Source organism: Giraffa tippelskirchi, chromosome 6, assembly GCF_054371585.1.
Source record: "Giraffa tippelskirchi isolate mGirTip1 chromosome 6, T2T-mGirTip1v1.2.pri, whole genome shotgun sequence".
In the NCBI taxonomy this organism is placed as follows: domain Eukaryota; kingdom Metazoa; phylum Chordata; class Mammalia; order Artiodactyla; family Giraffidae; genus Giraffa; species Giraffa tippelskirchi.
Genome location: NC_137280.1, coordinates 120,272,548 through 120,291,979, shown reverse-complemented (window position 1 = coordinate 120,291,979; position 19,432 = coordinate 120,272,548). Strand labels below are relative to the sequence as shown.

The 19,432-nt window shown below is 49.9% G+C and overlaps 1 protein-coding gene across 1 annotated transcript; it reads left to right on the top strand.

Moving 5' to 3' along the window:
* Positions 1 to 10,624: 10,624 nt before the first annotated feature.
* Positions 10,625 to 18,942, top strand: CXCL14 (C-X-C motif chemokine ligand 14). The gene is made up of 4 exons (XM_081497063.1): positions 10,625 to 10,878; positions 11,059 to 11,164; positions 14,685 to 14,798; positions 17,762 to 18,942. The coding sequence occupies exons 1-4, from the start codon at positions 10,815 to 10,817 to the stop codon at positions 17,775 to 17,777; spliced, it is 300 nt and encodes a 99-aa protein (XP_081353189.1). The 5' UTR covers positions 10,625 to 10,814; the 3' UTR covers positions 17,778 to 18,942.
* The last annotated feature ends 490 nt before the right edge of the window (positions 18,943 to 19,432 follow it).

Here is a 19,432-nt window from a genome sequence, read left to right as displayed (position 1 = left end):
GTCCTCCTTCATGGTCTCTTGCCTGTAAAAAGTCTTCCTCCTTCTCTGCGAGAGCCTGAAGGCCCACTCTGCCCTCCAAGAGAGTTCTCACATGTGCCTTCCCTTCCTCTCCCTACCCCCACCATGGCAGACCCCAGGGCACTCCACATCTGTGTGTCTGCAACCACCACTTGAAGGTGGGTGATCCAAATCATGCTGCCACCCACTGTGCTGGATGTACGGTGGCCAGTTAAAATACAGGAATCTCAGTTAAATATGAATTTCAAAGAAACAATGAACACTTTTTTAGAATGAGTATGCTCCCAAATGGGGCTTCCCCAGTGGCTCAGTGGTAAAGAATCCACCTGCCAATGCAGGAGCTGCAGGAGACGCGGGTTTGATCCCTGGGATGGGAAGATCCCCTGGAGGAGGGCATGGCAATCCACTCCAGTATTCTTGCCTGGAGAATCCCATGGACAGAGGATCCTGGTGTCTACAGTCCATAGGGTCACAACGAGTCAGGCATAACTGAAGTGACTGAGCACGTACACACATGCTCCCAAATATTGCATGGGCATCCTGTATTTTGTTTGTTAAACCTGGCAACCCCAGCTGGATGGAAGCCTGGGACACCATCCAAGGAGAAGAGCTTGGTACCAGATGCCAGCAGCACAGGAGAGGAAAGCAGCAGTAAGACCTGGGCAAAGGAAAAGGGAGTGTTTCTCATTCCCCCCTCCTAGTAGGCAGCATATAGATGTCCTGAGCAGATCTCTAGAGCTAGACTGAATGAGGTCAAAGATCAGTTCTGCCACTTGCCGGTAATCTTAGGCAAGCTTCTTAACCTCTCTGTGCCTTTGTTTTCCCACCTGTAAAGTGGGCATAACCTTTTACACACTTTATAACAGATGTGGTTGTTATGAGGATTAAATAAATATTTGTATAATATTTAGAATAGTCCTTGATACAGAGTACATATTATATAAGCATTTTATAAATATAAAGCAAAAGGAATTAGCCAATCAAACCCATAGACTGGGGCAGGGGTGAGTCTAGAAGATATTCTAATAGAAATTATTTAAAAAACAGGACAGAAAATTATGGAGCTCTTTGTTGTTGTTCTTCAGTCGCTCAGTCGTGTCTGAATCTTTGTTACCCCAGGGACTGCAGCACGCCAGGCTTCCCTGGCCTTCACCATCTCCTGGAGCTTGCTCAAACTCATGTCCATTGAGTCAGTGGTGCCATTCAACCATCTCATCCTCAGTCATTCCCTTCTCCTCCTGTCTTCAAACTTTCCCAGCATCAGGGTCTTTTCCAATGAGTCAGCTCTTCGCATCAAAGTATTGGAGCTTCAGCTTCAGCATCAGTCCTTCCAATGAATACTCAGGATTGATTTCTTTTAGGATTGACTTGTTTGATTTCCTTGCAGTCCAACTGACTCTCAAGAGTCTTCTCCAGCACCACAGTTTGAAAACATCAGTTCTTTGGCACTCAGCCTTCTTTATGGTCCAACTCTCACATCCATACATGACTACTGGAAAAACCACAGCTTTGACTAGACAGACCTTTGTCAGTCAAGTAATGTCTCTGCTTTTTAAAATGCTGTCTAGGTTTGTCACAGCTTTTGTTTCCAAGGAGCAAGCATCTTTTAATTTCATGGCTACAGTTACCATCTGCAGTGATTTTGGAGTCCCAAGAAAATGAAGTCTGTCACTGTTTTCATTGTTTCCCCATCTATTTGCCATGAAGTGATGGGACCGGATACCATGATCTTAGTTTTTTGAATGTTGAGTCTTAAGCCAGCTTTTTCACTCTCCTCTTTCACTTTCATCAAGAGGCTCTTTAGTTCCTCTTCACTTTCTGCCATAAAGATGGTGTCATATGCACATCTGAGGTTATTGATATTTCTCCCGGCAATCTTGATTCCACTTACCATGCACTTACCATGCAACGTAACACTATACTCTGCGCTTGTCCTGTACTAGCTCATTTAATTCTCACCACAATCCCATTTGTAATATTATTATTACTGTCCTCTTTATAGACACGGAAGCAGAGGCACACAGTAACACTGAGTGGTAGTCTAGGATTCTAAACCAGAAAATCTGACTCCAGAGCTCACTAGACTGCAGTAAACTGTGATACATATCAATTGATTCATCACTCATTCATTGAGAATCTGCTGTGTGCCAGGCTCTGAGGTGGTGCCGGGGCAGTGGTATAAAAAGGAAAGAAACAGAACAACCACCCCACCCTTTGGAGCTCATGAACTGAAGAAGGAAAGACCTTGAAGAAGCCTTTGCAGGAGTGACGAGTGGTACTACAGAGAAAATGGGGCTATGGACCATGGAGAGAGCCATGGGCTCTCCTAGACTGAGACAGGGTAGGGGAGAGGAGGGACAGAGGTGCCTAGTCAGGGAAGGTGTCCCTGTGAAAAGACTTCTTTGCAGATTCATTAGTAAAACAGCAACCAGCCTGGCCCAGGGGCAAAGGGCCTTCAGGAAGAACAAGCAGCCAGTAAAGGCCTGGAGCTGGGAAGCAGCTTAATGTTTTCCAGAAACTGAAGACTAGAGGGTGAGATATGGCTGGAGACTGGTGGAGAGTCAGGGGCAGTGGAGGCTTGGGGACAGCCCCCAGGGCCATGTCAGGAGACACGTGGCAGGACTCTTACAAAGGCCTGGAGAAGAAGCTAGGACCCAGGCTGCCAACACGAAGCAGTGGTAAGGCGAGGAGGGACAAGGCAAGGTGATACTGCTGGGATAGGTCAGTGAGCTATGCCAAGAAAAGTAGGGACAGCACCAAAGATGGGGCCTGGTCCTCAGTGCAGGGTTTACCTGCACCACCGAGGACTCTATGTGCCTCTTCTGCAGGGCCAGCCACTGGGCAGCCATGCCCAACCCCTATCATGGGGGTTTGCCCCAAGCCTCACTCTTTCACTGAATGTTCCTGAGTTCCTTTTATACTAAGAACATCCGAATAAGTTGGAAAGCAAGGAGAGAAGCTTTAAAAGACGCCCGAAGTCCCACCACTTGAAGAGAATGATGTTTGTATCTCTGTCTTTGCCATGTTTTACACAGTGGTTGTTCTTTTACATACTTGCAATCACAGTGTTTACATGACCTTATGTGATCTCTATGTACTACATAAGCATTTACTCCATGAAATTTCTCAGATTCTGTAATCATGAGTTCACACCCATATAATATTCCATTTAGAACTCTCATTGTTTAGGTAATAATTCCCTTGCATTGGGCTTTCAGGTTAACTGTTTTCAGCAAAGAATATCTTTGCACGTGGCCTTTCTCCTTTATCAACTTTTAAAACAGATTTTCTGAAGTGGATTAAAAGGATGAAATAGTTTTATATGAAACACTCTGGATACATTCAATAAATATGATTTCCCCAAATCTCACCCTGCCAGTAATGGTTATGTGGCCTTTCCTCAGTTTGCAGCTTTGGACGTTACTATTTAAAATAAATATTTCACTATTGTATGCCACAATACTGAAGCATTAATGTGCTTTACCTCGATTGTTAATGAGGATGAACATTCTTTCACGGGTTGGTTAATCACTGCTTTTCTTCCTTTTTTCCCCCAATTGTCCTTTGATGACCTTTGCTCATTTTTACATTAGGGCCTTCTTTGAAAATGCATTTGCCTTCATTCTTAACATAGTAAAGATGCCTGTCTGCAGTGAGGTAGTGTTGAATGAATAAATGCTGTCGGTCTGTCATATTTGCTGCCAGCATTTTCTCGCATGTTGGGAGAATCCACAGCACCCTCAGTCAACCCTCAGCCGCCACGGGGCTGACTGGAGCCTAATTCAACATTGCCTGGCTACATCTTGCACCACCTCCTCTGGGATTATGATGCTCAGGCTCCCTAAGCATTCCAAATGTAAAGAACTTGGGGAACCTCAGTCCTACATCCCCTCCACCTCAGAGCAAGGCCCTAGGAAGGAGGTCAGTGCACAAGACTGCTAAAGAAGAACCAGCAAAGATGAGGCAGCTGGCTGCCCTGGGTTCCATGGGTGGGACACTCAGAGAAAGGCATGCAGACCTCAGCAGAGGGAGGGGCTGAGAGAATGGAGCACCCACCAGGCTCACACAGAGCTAGCAGCTACACCACCCAATGAAAGTAGGTAGGTAGGTACAATGCTTCCCATTGTAATGAGTGGTTGTTAGGGCCAGACAGGCCTTTGGAGCCCAGGATTTCACTGTGGTCTAAGCACCTAGGGGCAGGACCAGGCTGACGTTCATGCTCTGGAGTGCTTGTGTGACGCCCACCCCATTTCTGGGTCTCAAATTCCTCATCTGCAGAATGAGAGCTAGGTGGGGCATCAGCTCCTTCCAGTTCTGGAATCTAGGATGGCCCTGTATCGTCAGGGAAGTACAAAGGGACTCTCCCTCTGAGAAGGTCAGGCTAGGAAGGCCCAGGGGTGGGGGTAGAGAGGAATCCATATGTCTCCCAGCTCCCAGGGCGGGAAACCAGCTTTGACCAGTCAAGAGGCACCTTCTCAGCAGACCTAGGAGTGATAGATGAAGGCTTACACTTTGTCTTGGGATCCCGGACGAGCCCCCAAGATGATAGCTTACTGTGAACAGTGCTGCCAGATTCATAGCCTCTGAAGAAGAAGATTTAACTCTGGGACCAAACACAGTCTCAGTCACTCAGAGTTTTGTGTAGATTTTATTAAAGCAACAGGGATAGAGAAAGCTCCCAGCAAGAGACACTGGAAGAGGGCAGGAGAGTGCTCCCCCTTGCCAGTTTTTGCAAGGCATCTTATACTCATTAGTAAATTGTTGATCATAGATAAAAGAAACACCTCAAGGCTGAGAGAGTTGCACCGGGTGAAGCTCTCTCCCACAACATACATATCTGCACAAGGGGAGTCTTTGTATAAGTCTTAAAGGAAAACAGACTTCTAAACAAGATACTTAGTTTCATTAACATAGGTTCAGTTGCTCAACTGGGTCCGACTCTTTGCGACCTCATGGACTGCAGCACACCAGGCCTCCCTGTCCATCACCAACTCCTGGAGCTTGCTCAAACTCATGTCCATGGAGTCAGTGATGCCGAAGTTCATTAACATAGCTTAAGAAAAGCATTTCCATGAGTAAGATGTACTATTTTGTTGGGCAGTTAGCAGCTCAAGGTTGGAAAAAAGTTACTTTCAGGCAGAACCGACTGGCAACTGTTGATTTGTCCTTATAGCAACACAGAATTAAAGGAGCCTCCTACATGGTTAAAGCGTAATAAAGGAATGCTGAAAAAAAGAGTCCCTTTGTCTCCTCCTGAGGCTTGGGGACCTCTGGCCTCCCTAGCAAGACCTGCCTAGCCTTTCACCCTTTCAGGAGGCGGTGCCCAGATACCTGTGGGGTTTCCTAGAAAACCACACTACTGGTCATTCACCTCCTTCTCCTCCCAAAGGTCTTTTTTTCTAAAGCCAATGCCCTGGGAAAGAACTGGCTTTCCTGGAAATATGGCCTTACCAATGGCCACCCTTAACCACCCCCTACACATACACTCACACATGCATGTGTGCACACACACACCCACGACCTTATAGTCTACACAGCCTGAATTCAGCAGTGCTCTCTCACATCTCTGGACTTTTGCCTGAAACATGCTTTTTAAATTTACTCAAAAGATACGGAATGAGCCGGTACTATGTGCCACACACTGCTGCAGGCACAAACAACGAGTTAAGACAGATCCAGTATCTACCTTCACAGAATCAGGAAACCAGAGGATGACCACGATACACTCCTGACCAAACACGAAAACAGTGCAGTGTGAGTGCTTTCCTGGTGGTCTAACGGTTAAGAATCCGCCTGCCAATACAGGGGACACAGGTTCGATCCCTGGTCCAGGAAGATCCCACATGCCTCAGAGCAACTAAGCCCATGTGCCACAGTTACTGGAGCCCAGCCCGCGCCCAGAGCCCATGCTCCAAAACAAGAAAAACCCCACGCACCACAACAAAGAGTATCCCCCACTCACCACAACTAGAGAAAGCCCACAATGAAAACCCAGCATCGCCATAAATAAATAAATCTTTTAAAAACAAAAGTGTAATGTGAATTTGTTGCCCATACAATGTAAAAAGGAACATAGGTCAGTGGCACAGAGAGTGACTGCTGGGAGGGAGAGGGCTGGGGATGCCAGTGCAATGGGGTCTGAAGAGTGACTATTCGAGCTGAGGCTTCAGTAAGGAGAAGAGGGCCAGCTGCCCACATCTGGGTGGGGAAGAGAAATTTGGGCAGAGGGGCTAGCAGGTGCAAAGCTGCTGAGACGGGGACAGCGTGGACACGTGTGAGGGGTAAGACAAGGCGGTGTGGTGGATGCTGGTCACGAGACCCCATAGAGACCTTCTGGGGACTTGAGTGGGGCTCTGGGTGAGCTCAGGAGAAGGGCATTAAGCAAGGGGCCCTCCTGAAGATCACTGTGTGAGGAGCAGGGACTGGAAGGGGCAGGAGTGGCCTCCCTCCACTGTCACCTGGTAAAGTCCTTCTCATCCTTCATGGCAACCCAACGGGCACTTCCCTGGTCAGATCATAATACCAGCTTCCCGTCATTGCACCTAGCTCTGAGGTAATCTCATGTGTGTCTCTGGTCACTTGACTAATGTCCTTCTTCTCTGCTAGACTCTTTGCTCCTTGGGGTCAGGTGCACCTCTGCCTCTCTCATCCTCGCATGTTTATTTCTTTATTTGGTGGCACCGGGTCTTAGTTGCAGCACACAGGATCTCTAGTTGCGGCATGCAAACTCTTAGTTGTGACATGTGGGATCTAGTTCCCTGACCAGGGATTGAACTCAGGTCCCCTACTTTGGAAGCACAGAGTCTTAGCCACTGGACCATCAGGAAAGTCCTCACCTCTGCTCATCTTAAATCCCCAGCACCATGCAGGGAGCCTGGCGTGCAGTGTGTGCTCAATGGATATGAACACAAGACCCTGGGGAAGATCCCCAAGGTCTCAGCCCATTTTCCACTTCCTCAAGGGATGGCTCCCCACTTCTGCTTCCTCCCTCCCCCATGCCCCCCGCACTTTTCACCTGCCTCTTCAATAGAACCCAGCATGACTGTAAATAGGTCTTGTACTGTCACCCACACACACACATGTGCTCACAGGCATACCTACTAGACTGAGCTCCAGAGGGCAGGGCATGTGTGTAGTCCTTCACTGTTTGCCTCGGATCTCCTTGAATCATGTGGTGCCATTGTACATGCAAAGAACTACCTCACGCATTTGAACCTCCACCTACTCAAAGACTTCCCACTTGAGCTTGGTAAAAACTCTGTGCCCTGAAGTTAGGGTCAAACCCCTCTTCCCTCTCCCAGTTGAGCAGCTTCACCCACAGACCCACTAGCAGCAGGGGCCCCTGTCCTCCCCTGGACCCAAAGCCCCAGAATTGCTCACACAAACAGAGATGAGCCCTATTTGCAAAGATACAATGGCTGTATTTTGCAAACCAAAAATGAGCATACACAGACTAAGACTTAAACCTCGGGACAAAACGCTGGAGTGTCTGACCTCTGGTCTGGTCCAGAAAGTTGGAAAAATTTGGTCCCTATTTTTAGGGTCAACTACTTCTTCCTATTACAGCACAGTGCCCATGGTCCCTAGTGCTGTTAGATCCCACTTAATTAATCAGCATATTCTTGAAACAAATATGATAAAGATAATTTTGTTAAATATACGTATATATATATATATTTCAGATTGTTAAATATACATATATATATATATTTCAGATGCTCTGCAAAAGTCATGTATTAAAGAAATTCCCTTTGGAGAATAAAAAAGCACTATATTTTTTGGAGGGCAATTTGCATTAAAAGCCTTAAAATGGGCATGCCCCAAGGCCTAGTGATTATATGTCTGAGATATGATTCAAGTTTTAAAGGGCTATGGCAAAACTGAGCTACAAGAATATTTGTCATACAGTTCGCTTATAAAAGCATATCATTCGAAATAATCCAAATGTCCAGCAGGGAGCAAGTAATTAAAATAGTTATGGTGCACCCATGCAATGGGACATACTGCATCCAAAATACTATAATCATAGCATTTATTGAGCACTTACTCTGTGCAAAAGACCACCTTACAAGCTTTATATGCACCATCTCATTTAATTCTCATCATTCTATAGGTACCCTTATCATTCCCATCTCACAGATGAGAGAATCAGTACCTAAAAGGGTTAGGTTACAAGCCAAGGTCACACAGCTAGTAGCTAGGACTCACACCCAGGCAGTCTTGACTCCAGACAGCAAGCTCTTAGCCATTATACTATACGGCCTCAAACAATACCATTAAAAGAGATATTGTAGAAGCAAGACCAGTCACATGGGACAATGCTGATGATGTAATGATAGGTAAAACAAGCCAGTTATTATATAGGACATGCAAGCTGATCCCACTGGTGCACATGCACAGCAAGCAAAACAGAAGGGTTTGCAAAGATAACACTGTAGCATCTTGGTGTTGATCGCTGAGTGGATGGAATTACGTGTGTATTTTTTATGTTTTCCTAGGCTTGTGTTTTCTGATTTTTCCATAACAAACATGCTAATTTTGTATTAAGATTATTTTAAATTTTAAAAAATTAACATAAATGACAAAAATCACTCCCTTGCACTTATCCTCTGCATAAACCCAAGTGCCCATCTGTTGGCCTTGCTTTAAGTATAGAGACCACTGCTTGCATAGGATTCAGGACATGGCCTGAAGCCCATTCACAGGCTCTGCTGGCTCTTCATGGCTCAGCTTCCCCAGTAGGCAGCCAAGGCTCTCTCGGGAGGAAGAGACAGCAGAGACTCTTCCCATCCTACCCCTCAGCAGCCTGCTCATCCCATCCCCTCAGGATCCTCTCTGGCACTTGAGCCCCCAGGGAGCTGCTGAACTGACAGCACAGAGCTGTAAGAGCTGCCAGAGCCTGGCAGATTCTGCCCTGGCTCCAGCTTTGGTCTGGAAGCCAAGCCCAAGCACCCTCGGAGTCTGAGACACTCTGTCTTCTGTTGCCGGGTCTTTCAAGGAAATGCTTCACAAAGTGAAGGGCACACAGGCCTGAAGGAAGATAAATGGCCCAGGGACAGGAGCCCCAGGTCTGCAGCCACACTACCAGGGCCCCTCCTGGCCTCACCTGCTTCCTGGCTATGTGATCTTGGGAAAGTCATTTCTTCTCTCTGTGTGGGTATTCAGTTGCTTCAGTCATGTCCAACTCTTTGTGACCCCATGGACCACAGCCCACCAGGCTCCTCTGTTGTTGGGATTCTCCAGGCAAGAATACTGGAGTGGGTTGTCATGCCCTCCTCCAGGGAATCTTTTCAACTCAGGGACTGAAACTTCATATCTTATATCTTCTGAATTGGCAGGTGGGTTCTTTACCACTAGCGCCACCTGGGAAGCCCTTCTCTCTGAGCCTGTTCCAATAATACCCATCAAGTAAAGAAATTAAAATACCAACTTGGAAAGAAACTTGTAAAAAAAGTGGAATTTTATATTTTTATATACATAGACACACATAGACACACATCAACACGACTGAAGTCCCTTACAGCACAGCACATACACACGCATATACACATGTATATACACACACATATATACTATATATAAGTATACATAATATATAATAGATATACATAAAATAATGATGCCAATAGGTAACATTTCCTGGGCACTAACTGCTGGTCAGGTACTCAAACACTTTGCAACTCTGATCTTACAGAATTCTCACAGCTGCACTGTGACTCCTCCCACCTTATAGATGATGAGAGTGGTTTAGAGTGGTTAAGTCACCACTGGTAAGTCATGGAGCTGGAATTTCTGTCATCATGCCTGGGTCCACACCACACCATACATCCTGGCACAATGTCCACGGCACGGACTTCATCCAGATGGCTATCACTGTCGTGTCTCCCTGCCCAGCCACCACCTAAGTTTTGAGAATGATGTGACAGTGGAACCTGTGATGGCCTGTGGAACCACATACTTTTGGAAGCCTTCCTTTCAGAGTAACCAAGCGTCTCACACACACGCTCTTTGAGACAGCTCCAGGATCACAGGACACAGCTGCACTGCTGTACATCCTTCCCGCGACCACTCTCCAAACCTGGCCTATGCTCTGGCCACGAGGGCTGCTGGCTCAATCGAGACAGCTTACACCCTAGAGTCAGGCCTGCTGGCACTCACACCTGGCACCTGCCCCAAATCCTTTTCAAGTCTCCTCAGAGAATCTGGGCCTCGGGCCTGGGTCTCCCCGCGCGGCTCACGACAGCAGGCCAGAGGGAACCACGCGAATCAGAAAAGCGGTGCCCTTGAGCAGCCTCTCTCCACCGTCAAGTGGCGCCGGGCACTGGCTCTGAGTGCCTGCCAGACCGTGGGTGTGCAAGTGTGTGAAGGAGAGCGTGTGTGACAGCGAGAGGGCAGCGGATGTGAGCTTTGGAGGAGCGAGTGCGCGCGTGGCTCCGAGTGTGCGCTGCTGCGATCGCGGTCCGGGGCGGGCGGCGGGCGGGGAAGGTCTCCTCCCCCCGCCGCGTTGAGAAATCTCAGTGAGTCACCAAGTGGTTCTGCATATTAATGAGCTCGCTCGCAGCGAGGGCAGGAGCGGATTTAAAGGAGGCCTGGGCGGGCGGAGGGAGGCTGTGGAGAGAGCCCAGAGCCGAGTGCACGGCGCAGCGCGCTGCCACAGCCCCGAGACTCCCACCGACGGGCGCAGCGGGAGTGAGCGGAGCCGGGAGGCGCGCTCCGGGCAGAAAGAGCCAAGCACGGCACACGGACGCGCGGGCGCCCTCCCTGAAAACCTGCTCGCGCCGCGCCTCTCGGCCAGCATGAGGCTCCTGACCGCCGCGCTGCTCCTGCTGCTCCTGGCGCTGTGCGCCGCGCGCGTGGACGGTGAGTGCCTGGGAGGTCCCTGGGCGCCAGCACGTCCCGTCCTGAGGAACCCCCAGCGCCAACTGCTAAGCGTCCCGGGATCCCGGAGTCTCTGGGCGGGCATCTAGGGTGGTCAGTGAGTTGTGACGGAGACCCCGCGCGCAACTGAGCGATCCCCCGCGCGCTCTCTCTCTCTTTCAGGGTCCAAATGCAAGTGCTCCAGAAAGGGACCCAAGATCCGCTACAGCGACGTGAAGAAGCTGGAAATGAAGCCAAAGTACCCGCACTGCGAGGAGAAGATGGTTATGTGAGTTCTCGCTCTTCGCCGTGAGCCTGTGCGCGCTGCTCTTAAACCCGGTGCTGGGGCACAGCTTGGGGCTGGGTCAGCCTAACAAACCTTTCTCTCAGCCTTTGTCAAGGCCTTGGCGAGCCTTTGCAATTGCCCGGCGAATCCTTAGGACGCTGGCACGGCAGTCTGGAAGAGTTTGAAAAAAGGGTCACAATACTGTGCTCCGGAAACAGCCTCTCCCCTGAGTTCACCCTTGCTAGGTTTCGACGGATAGCCTAGGTGTGGCACAGCCCACCTTTCTAGGGCAATCCAGGGTTAAATGGTTTCCCTGTGTCAACTTAGAGCAACCAGATTGAAGCCACTCATAATACACCCAGAACTATTAAACTTGAACCCAAACTGTGAGGCGTGCTGCCTTCCTGTTACTGGGGAGAAGATTAAAACAAACATTGTCTGAAGTCCTAGGAACCTCCTTTCAGGGCCTTTTTCTGGATGGGCGACTATGGCCATCTGGTTTTTGGCTTCCAGCGATTCCTCAGTCTTCCGACACCAGCTGGACTTCTGCGGGTTCCTGTGGAAAGGGCTCTGCTGGGGTTAACATGCCATGAGGCTGGAGCGCTGCTTGGTGGGGATGCAGAGAATATTTTAAAAAGTGGGGCAGAGCGAGAGAACACTGAGTTTCCTTGCTCCTCTGCCTTCCCAATTAACCACTTGAGGCCAGCACCACTGTTTCCCCATCAATACGCTCTTGGCCAGGAAGGGAGCCCTTGGCAAACCCGCTACCAAATATCTGCCACGGACCACCCTCTTCCCCTCCCCCAGAAACAGGACACACTTTATTCTCAGTCTGGGCAAGTGCCTTCCATTCACTGGCCCTTGCTGGCCCAAAGGCCTCCACACAGTGTCTGCAGTGCAGCTCCCACCCCTCACCCCCTCCCACTGCCACCTGGGGGCTGCACAGTGGGGCTGAAGTTAGGGGAGTTCAGAAAATACTGGGCCTGAGCTGAATCCCTCTGCCTTCTTTCCCGGGTAACTAAAGTGACTCCTGTCCCCGCCCCTTACCTTGCAGACCAAGGTCCAGAAAAACTGCCAGAAAAGGGTGGGGGGCTGGAGGTCACACAGTTGAGGGAAGAGTTACAAGCCCCTCGGGGTTTTCAGCTCTCTCAGGCTGAAAATGACAGGGACATGGCAAGTTAACTCTGCATTCTTCTCAGTGCTGAAGGATGCCCCACACACCTGTGAGCTACTGAGTCCTCACAGGAGAAATGGAATAGGATACGAGGTGTAGTGATATCTCCAAAGGACAGAACCTGCCGTCAACAGGCTTGCTCTTTTTCGTGGCTACACTTTTCAGAATAGAAAGGAAGCTGAAAGCCAGGCAAGTGTGTGAGAAGGCTTTATGTAGCCTTGTGAAAACTTGCAGGGGTCTCAGGAGACCCCTGCACACAGTGACCCTCTTCTAAACCTCCACCTCACTCCCAGGAACCAACCCTGGTCCCTGAAGAGCTGGAGGTCTTCTCCCCTCTTAAGCTCCTAGGGCTCTTCAGACTGCACGAGGGACCAGCGTTTTTGGCCAAAGCAGGTTTTTAGCCCCAAAGCTGAACTAAAGGAAGTTTTCCAGCTCACCCTGTGTCACCTAGACATCTCTGATGAGGCTCAGGGTGCAGCCTGCTTTGCAAGTGGGAGTCCTTGCACTCAGAAGGATCCAAGAGAGTCAAGATTCTAGAAAGGGCAATCTGTTTCATGTACCCCCCGAGCTCTTGCTGAAACCCTCAGTATCCCAGGATGGCTAAGGACAGGGACACAGGGCCCAGAATTTCGGCATAATTTCTGGGGGCAGAAATCCCCGTGTCTTCACCCCATAACTAAGTTTCCAAGTCCCCATGTTATGACTGAGCATTTGAGCTCCGTGGGGTCCTCCCCTGCTGCCCCGATCTTCAGAATTTGGGATCCCCAGCGACCAGGTACTATGGGGGAGGGAACTGGACTCCACTCCACAGCAGTGCCCCATGCTTGAGATCTGGCACGAGGGACCCAGGCAGTCCGAGGTCTCAAAGAGTGGGCTGGCGGAAGCAGAACCCAGTCACCTGGCACTAGCACAAGGCCTGTCCCTGCCCTGGGAGGCTGAGGCCATGGTGAGGGCCCTGGAAACTCAGAGCACAGGGAAGGGAAGAGAACAGGCTGCCCAGAAATACTCTGTCCCCACTGAGATATCACGATTCGATTTCCTCTCCCGGTCAACTGGCAGACCCAGAGTTCATGGCAGCCCTGCTCCTTTCTAGAACCTGGCCTGGGCACCCTGACACTTCAGTTAGGAACCCATGGGGTGCTAGTGGACCTCACTCCCTCCCTTCCCACTCCTCCCACCCCAACCTCCAACCACCTCTCTCTGCCCCCTCAGCCTGCACCCCAGGACCCAGTCCACCACCATACCTCCCTCCTGCATGCGACCTCCCAGGGAGTGACATCCTCACCTCTTACCTTCCCCTCTTCCATGTTCACTAGTTGGTCCCTCATTCTTGAACACCATCCTTCCTCCCGCACCCGAACTCCTGCCACCCTGGCCCAGTCCTGGCTGAGAAGGACATGGCAGTTCTGGGCAGCAGCCTCTCCTGCCCTCCCCGCTTCCAGGCTGGACCTCACACCTTAAGGCTTCTCCTTGGCCATCCTGTCTTCCATGACAATTGCTAATAACAGTTAACTGTTCATTGTGCTAGGCAATTTGCATAGATTATATCTTTAATCATCTCAACAACCCTAAGAGGTAGGTCCTATCATTATACTCATCTTATGGATGAGCAAACTGGGTTCAAAGAGGCTCCCACAGACAGATCTGGGATGCAAACCCAGGCTCTACACTCTGTACAAAGCCACCTGCTTCTCTTACCACGTGGCTAGATCTCCACTGGTGTTGGGACACTGGTGGATAGAGGCCTGAAGGGCAGTCTTATTTTCCTGCCCAAGGGTGAGATAACTGGGACTTCACACGGAAGCAGAATAGGCTTCAAGGCCAACAAGACTCAGCTTCAAGGTCAACAAACCCCCAGCCCCAGAACAATCTGCAGAGGATCCAGGGAACTAGGGTTTAAAAGATCGAACAGAGACCACAGCACACTCAAGCCCAGCCATGGAGTGCTTCAAATCCAAGGAATGAGGTCTTGGCACGTGTGCCATGCTGGCGTTAGCTCTTTCCACCTCTCCATCCCAGGTTCGGAGGAGCTGGAAGGGTCCCCTGACATTCGTTCCCTAAAGGAGGCATAAGGGCTGTGTGGGGTGGGGAGGGACTCTCCCAGACTCTGGGGGCTCCAGGAGAAAAAGTGAGAGCCCATCACTCTGTACAAGGTTAGACCTGAATGTGGAGTCAGAGATTAAGGGGACAACCAGAAACTTTTATGAAAGAACCAAGGAGTGCGCATATGGGTAGGGTTCTTTGAAAGGAGGGGGGAGGCCACAGTCTCTCAGTGCTCTGATTGGGAGCCAGGCAGAGGGGCTGTCATCCAGGCTTCTCAATCCTCCACCCCACCTTCCTCCATTTCAGCATCACCACCAAGAGCATGTCCAGATACCGGGGTCAGGAGCACTGCCTGCACCCCAAGCTGCAGAGCACCAAGCGGTTCATCAAATGGTACAATGCCTGGAATGAGAAGCGCAGGTATGGCCCACCGCCCCTCACCTTCCTTCCCACCATGCTACAGATCCTGATCCTCGACTCCCTCTAGGTCATCTAGCCCCTCTAAGGCATGAACACCCACCACAGTTGTCACAGTAGGCAGATACCCAGACGCTGCTTACGTACTCCCAGGGACAAGGAACTCATCATTTAGTGCTACACTTACTGCTCTCTTGGACAGCTGTAAGCATTGAAAATTGATCCTTTAGTGAACTAAAGTTTGTCTCATTCTATTGTGATATGTGATAGTCTTAATTCCTCTCCTTATTTAAGTAACTTAAGTTTTCTGACCCCTAGTTTCCCCCTGACAAACAGCCGGATGAGCACCTGGCATGGATCTCTCAGTGATTTGTGTGGTTTGGTGAAACACAATTGCTTAAGGTTCATTAACTCTAAAACCAGTTACAACCACAAGATGATGAGGATAACTCCTTGCCAACCACACCGTCTTCCTTCAAGGTGCCCCACGCCCCTCTGCTGCCCAGAAACCTGATAAACTCCTGCTGCAGGTGCAGGGAGGGACCTTGGGCTTGACCCTTTAAAATCAGAGCCACTCTTACCCTAGGGGGCAGCAACAGCCAGATGAACAGAGCCCTGAAACAGATGTCTGCCCTCTCTGAGCTGTTTCCCCATTTTCAGAAAAGAGCATTCAGAGTCAGATCCTCCTGGCTCTGATCTCTTAGGGTCCCATGTCTGGCTTCAAAGGGCAGACAAGTTCCCAGCTCCCCTGTGGTTCCTAAAGGTGAGCCTGTCCTGGAGCAGACCTGCCTCTCACACACTCAGAGCCTGTTTGCACTGTGCTCGCAGAGCATGATTAGGGAAGCGTGCACACACATGTACACATGTGCGTGCACACACACACACACATACACATACACACAGGTGAGTTCCTCAGGAGCTGGTGCCTGCACCTCATCCCACAGTGGGGCTCAGTGGGGGTGGGGAGTGACTCGCCTGGGAGCACAAGTCAGGAAGCTAGGTCTCCTGGTGTCACCTTCCCCTCCTACAGCGGTGCCAGCCCCGCCCTCCTGCTCCACTTCCACCTGCCAGCAGGCCCTTCCAGCCTAAGCTCTGCCCATGACCAGCTCTCCCATATCTGACGCTTGGGCCCATCCCCAGTACCTGGGCCTTTTGTGCTGCTCCAAAACTGCCTCATCTGCAGTTTCTTGAAATAGAAAGTGATGAGAGCGAGAGATTATTTTCTAAAAAATCTGATGAGAATGAAGCCCTCTTTCTGGTCAGGGCAGGCAGCTCACATGACACATGCAGGACATGTCCTGCCAGTCTCGTCCAGTAACCCTCCGGGCCCTGCGTCATCGAGGCTACTGCAGGGCCAGTTCGCAGAAGTGCTGACAAGTCCTCGTCAGGTTGCTGGGAGATTCAGGCTTTTGTGCACTTTGTCCCCTACCCCTCCACCTGGGGCCACAGCTTTGAGGAAAAGGGGGCAGGTCTGGCCCATACAGCCCTGCTCTTTTTGTTCCTACAGATTCCATGGATGAGAGCAGAGGGGCACTTCTGCTCCCAGGCCTCCCATCACTTCCTTACAAAATGAGCTCATCCCTCCTTCCTAGCTTCCCAGGGGGCACTAATGGTAAAGAACCTGCCCGCCAATGCAGGAGACACAAGAAACTTGGGTATAATCCCTGGGTTGGGAAGATCCCCTGGAAGAGGGCATGGCAACCCACTCCAGTATTCTTGCCTGGAGAATCCCGTGGACAGAGGAGTCTGGTGGGCGACAGTCCATGGGGTCACAAAGAGTCAGACACGACTGAAGTGACTTAGCACCACATGCCCTCCTTCCTAGAATGTCGAGGTGTCCTGGAAAAGGGTGTGGGCATCTCCTTGTCCTCCTCGCCTCCCCTTCCTCTATCTATAAAGGTTGAAAATGTCTCCGTGGAGACAAAGGAACTATCTTTTTTTTTCTTGGCCACATCACACTGCACGTGGAATCTTAGTTCCCCCATCAGGGATCATACCTGCATCCCTTGCATTGGAAGTGCAGAATCTTAACCACTGGACTTCCAGGGAAGTCCCAATAAAGGAACTATCTTGAAGTCATCTTTGCAGACAGAGAGAGAGAATGCTGAACCTCGAAGAGAGGGAGGGGAAGGCAGCAGCCAACCCAGGCTATGGGCAAGACTAGTGAGCTCCCAGAAGCTCAGAGCACAAAGCCTTCACTGCCACCAGAAGCAGAAGCATCGGGCATTTGATTTCAGTGCATAATTACTCAGAAATCAGAACCAAGGCAGAGGGAGCAATGGACTCTCTGAATGTGACATGTGGCCCCATGGCAGGCAGCCATGAGGCAGGAGGGAAGGAATTTAAGGACCTAAACAGAGCTGGTTGGGGAGGTGAGGGAGAAAGGCAGTTTGGGAATGCTCGCAGGCCTGATAACTGCTAGAGGAAGTGGCCTGGAGCCCCGGGCCTCGGTGACAGCTGCAGCCCCACCAACCATCCTTGGGTCTGAGGCACTGCCTTCTAGAACTGGGATTTTTTTTCTGGAGGACACGTATTATTAGATATAACATAAAGATACAAGCCTAAATGGAGGTAGGGGGTGCCTCTGTCCCCTCCTCTCCGCATCCACAATGGAGACAGATGTCATTCCCACCACTGATACTCAGTGTGCATCGGGCTGACTTGTGCAAGTCAGGCACAAGTCTCTTGTGCCTGGTCTCCTCATACACCAGGATGGCTTGCTTCCGAGAGCTTTGAGGATAAAAAGAAACTGCAGAGGTGGAGGCTGTTTAGAAAGGTCAAAGCCGGGTTCAGGGGAGCTTTCATGGCCATGTGAGGGCCTCCTCTGTGATGTCCCTGCTTCTCCCTGGCTCCTGCAGTCCTGGGAGAGGCACTCCCCAGGCCAGGTGCAGAGCAGCTCAGATACCAGCCTGTGCGTTACCTGCCTCATATCCTGAGACACTGATGTGGGTGTTTTCTCTTCCCAGGGTCTACGAAGAATAGGGTGAAAAATCCCTGACGGGAAAACTTCACACCAGTTGGGAAACAAGCAAAGGACTTTGTAGATTCAAAAAACAAACTTTTTCTTTCTCACAGGCATAAGACACAAATTAAATATTGTTACAAAGCACTTTTTACCGAGGGTCAGTTTTTACATTTTATAGCTGTGTGCAAAAGGCTTCCAGATGTGAGATCCTTCTCTCAAGCTCCAGATTTCATCACAAGCCGCTTTTTACCGAAAAGTGGGGAAACTCACGCCTTTCCTTTGTATAAAAAAAAAAGCTTTTTTTTTTGTATTTGTCCAGACATCCCTGTACATCTGAGCTTTATAAGCACCTGGGAGGAACAGGGTACTTGGTTGAGACATTTCATAACAGCATCGCTCCCTTCCTAGTGCAGGAAGCTTCCACTCAGAAGTCCTGGCGCCTCGGCACAGAGGCCACGAGCTCTCCTGGGCTCACGGCTGGTCACAGCCTTGGGGCGACTCGGCAGCGGCCCCAGTCACAGGGCAAGCCAGAGCAGATTTCTCTGCATCTGCTCTTTGACGAACTCGAGTTCGGCTGTCAGAGAAATATGTTTCATCCCTGCGGTTAATTTTTACACATCCTTGGAAACATTTCCAAGATCCTTGCATGGTGAAGCAGATAGACGGTCCTTAAGGAAGGGGTTGGGTCTTCTCTCCAAAATGAGCATTTGTGAAAAATTCACGGCTTCAATCTTTCATGCTTTGAAAGCCCCTGAATTTACTGACACTGTCAGTGAAAATCTTAGGCGAAAACTTAAATCTATACAAATACATGCACAATATACAACTACAGACACACGTGCTGTTGACGAGCGAGAGCCTTCAAAGCCTGTTTCTTTCCCTCTCGACACTGGAACATGCAGTACTAAAGCAATCTCTCTGTGATTCCTCACGTAACCCTTCAGTGTTAAACAGTGCAGTCTTCTCCTGGTGCAGTCCTCTTTAAGATGACCACATGCCCTTCCCTCTGTAAATATACTCTTAGGAAGGCCAGCCCTACATGGGCTCCTTCATTATACGCCGCATTGCTCTATGGTGTCATATGCTATGTAAATGTCAGGAACCATTAGCATTGCATGCAGGTTTGATATTCTTTCTAAGACAAAAAGAAAAGTAATAAAATATATTTGAAATGTACCGAAATTCTAGAGTACTGACTTTTTTTTCTATTTAATTAAGGCAGGAGGATAATCAAATGTTTCCTACATCCTGAATAAACAGGGACAAAGGTACTGGGAAGGAAAACTGGTGTTTCCCAGATACCAGTCAGCACTGTCACCGCTATGGAATGTCCTCAAGACAGAAAGCCAAGTCTCAAGGCTGTTGATTCTTCCCAGCCTGACTCCCACACCTGGGCCACGTTCATCAGAACAGAACCGTAGGGTCAATTTAATGTTCCCACTTAGGGAAGGGAACAGAAAGGGGACCAGTTAGGAGCCCTGTGGTCCAGGGCCCCAGGATTCTAGTGGGACTCAGGCAAAGGCAAGAAGTGCCCACCTGGAGGCTCCAGGGCTCCAGGACCAGGCTGTGCGGGAGCCACAGCAAGGGCGATGTTGGGGGTCCCTTTCTGCTCCTGCAGGATGGAGATGATGTGTGCTCACACCTCATGGTGCTTCTGGAAACTGAAGGAGGC

Excerpts from the sequence above, each read along its gene's own strand:
- CXCL14 (XM_081497063.1), top strand. The coding sequence starts at position 10,815 with ATGAGGCTCCTGACCGCCGCGCTGCTCCTGCTGCTCCTGGCGCTGTGC. Across the intron at positions 10,879-11,058 it reads GTGCGCCGCGCGCGTGGACG|GGTCCAAATGCAAGTGCTCC; the intron begins GTGAGTGCCTGG and ends TCTCTCTTTCAG. Across the intron at positions 11,165-14,684 it reads TGCGAGGAGAAGATGGTTAT|CATCACCACCAAGAGCATGT; the intron begins GTGAGTTCTCGC and ends CCTCCATTTCAG.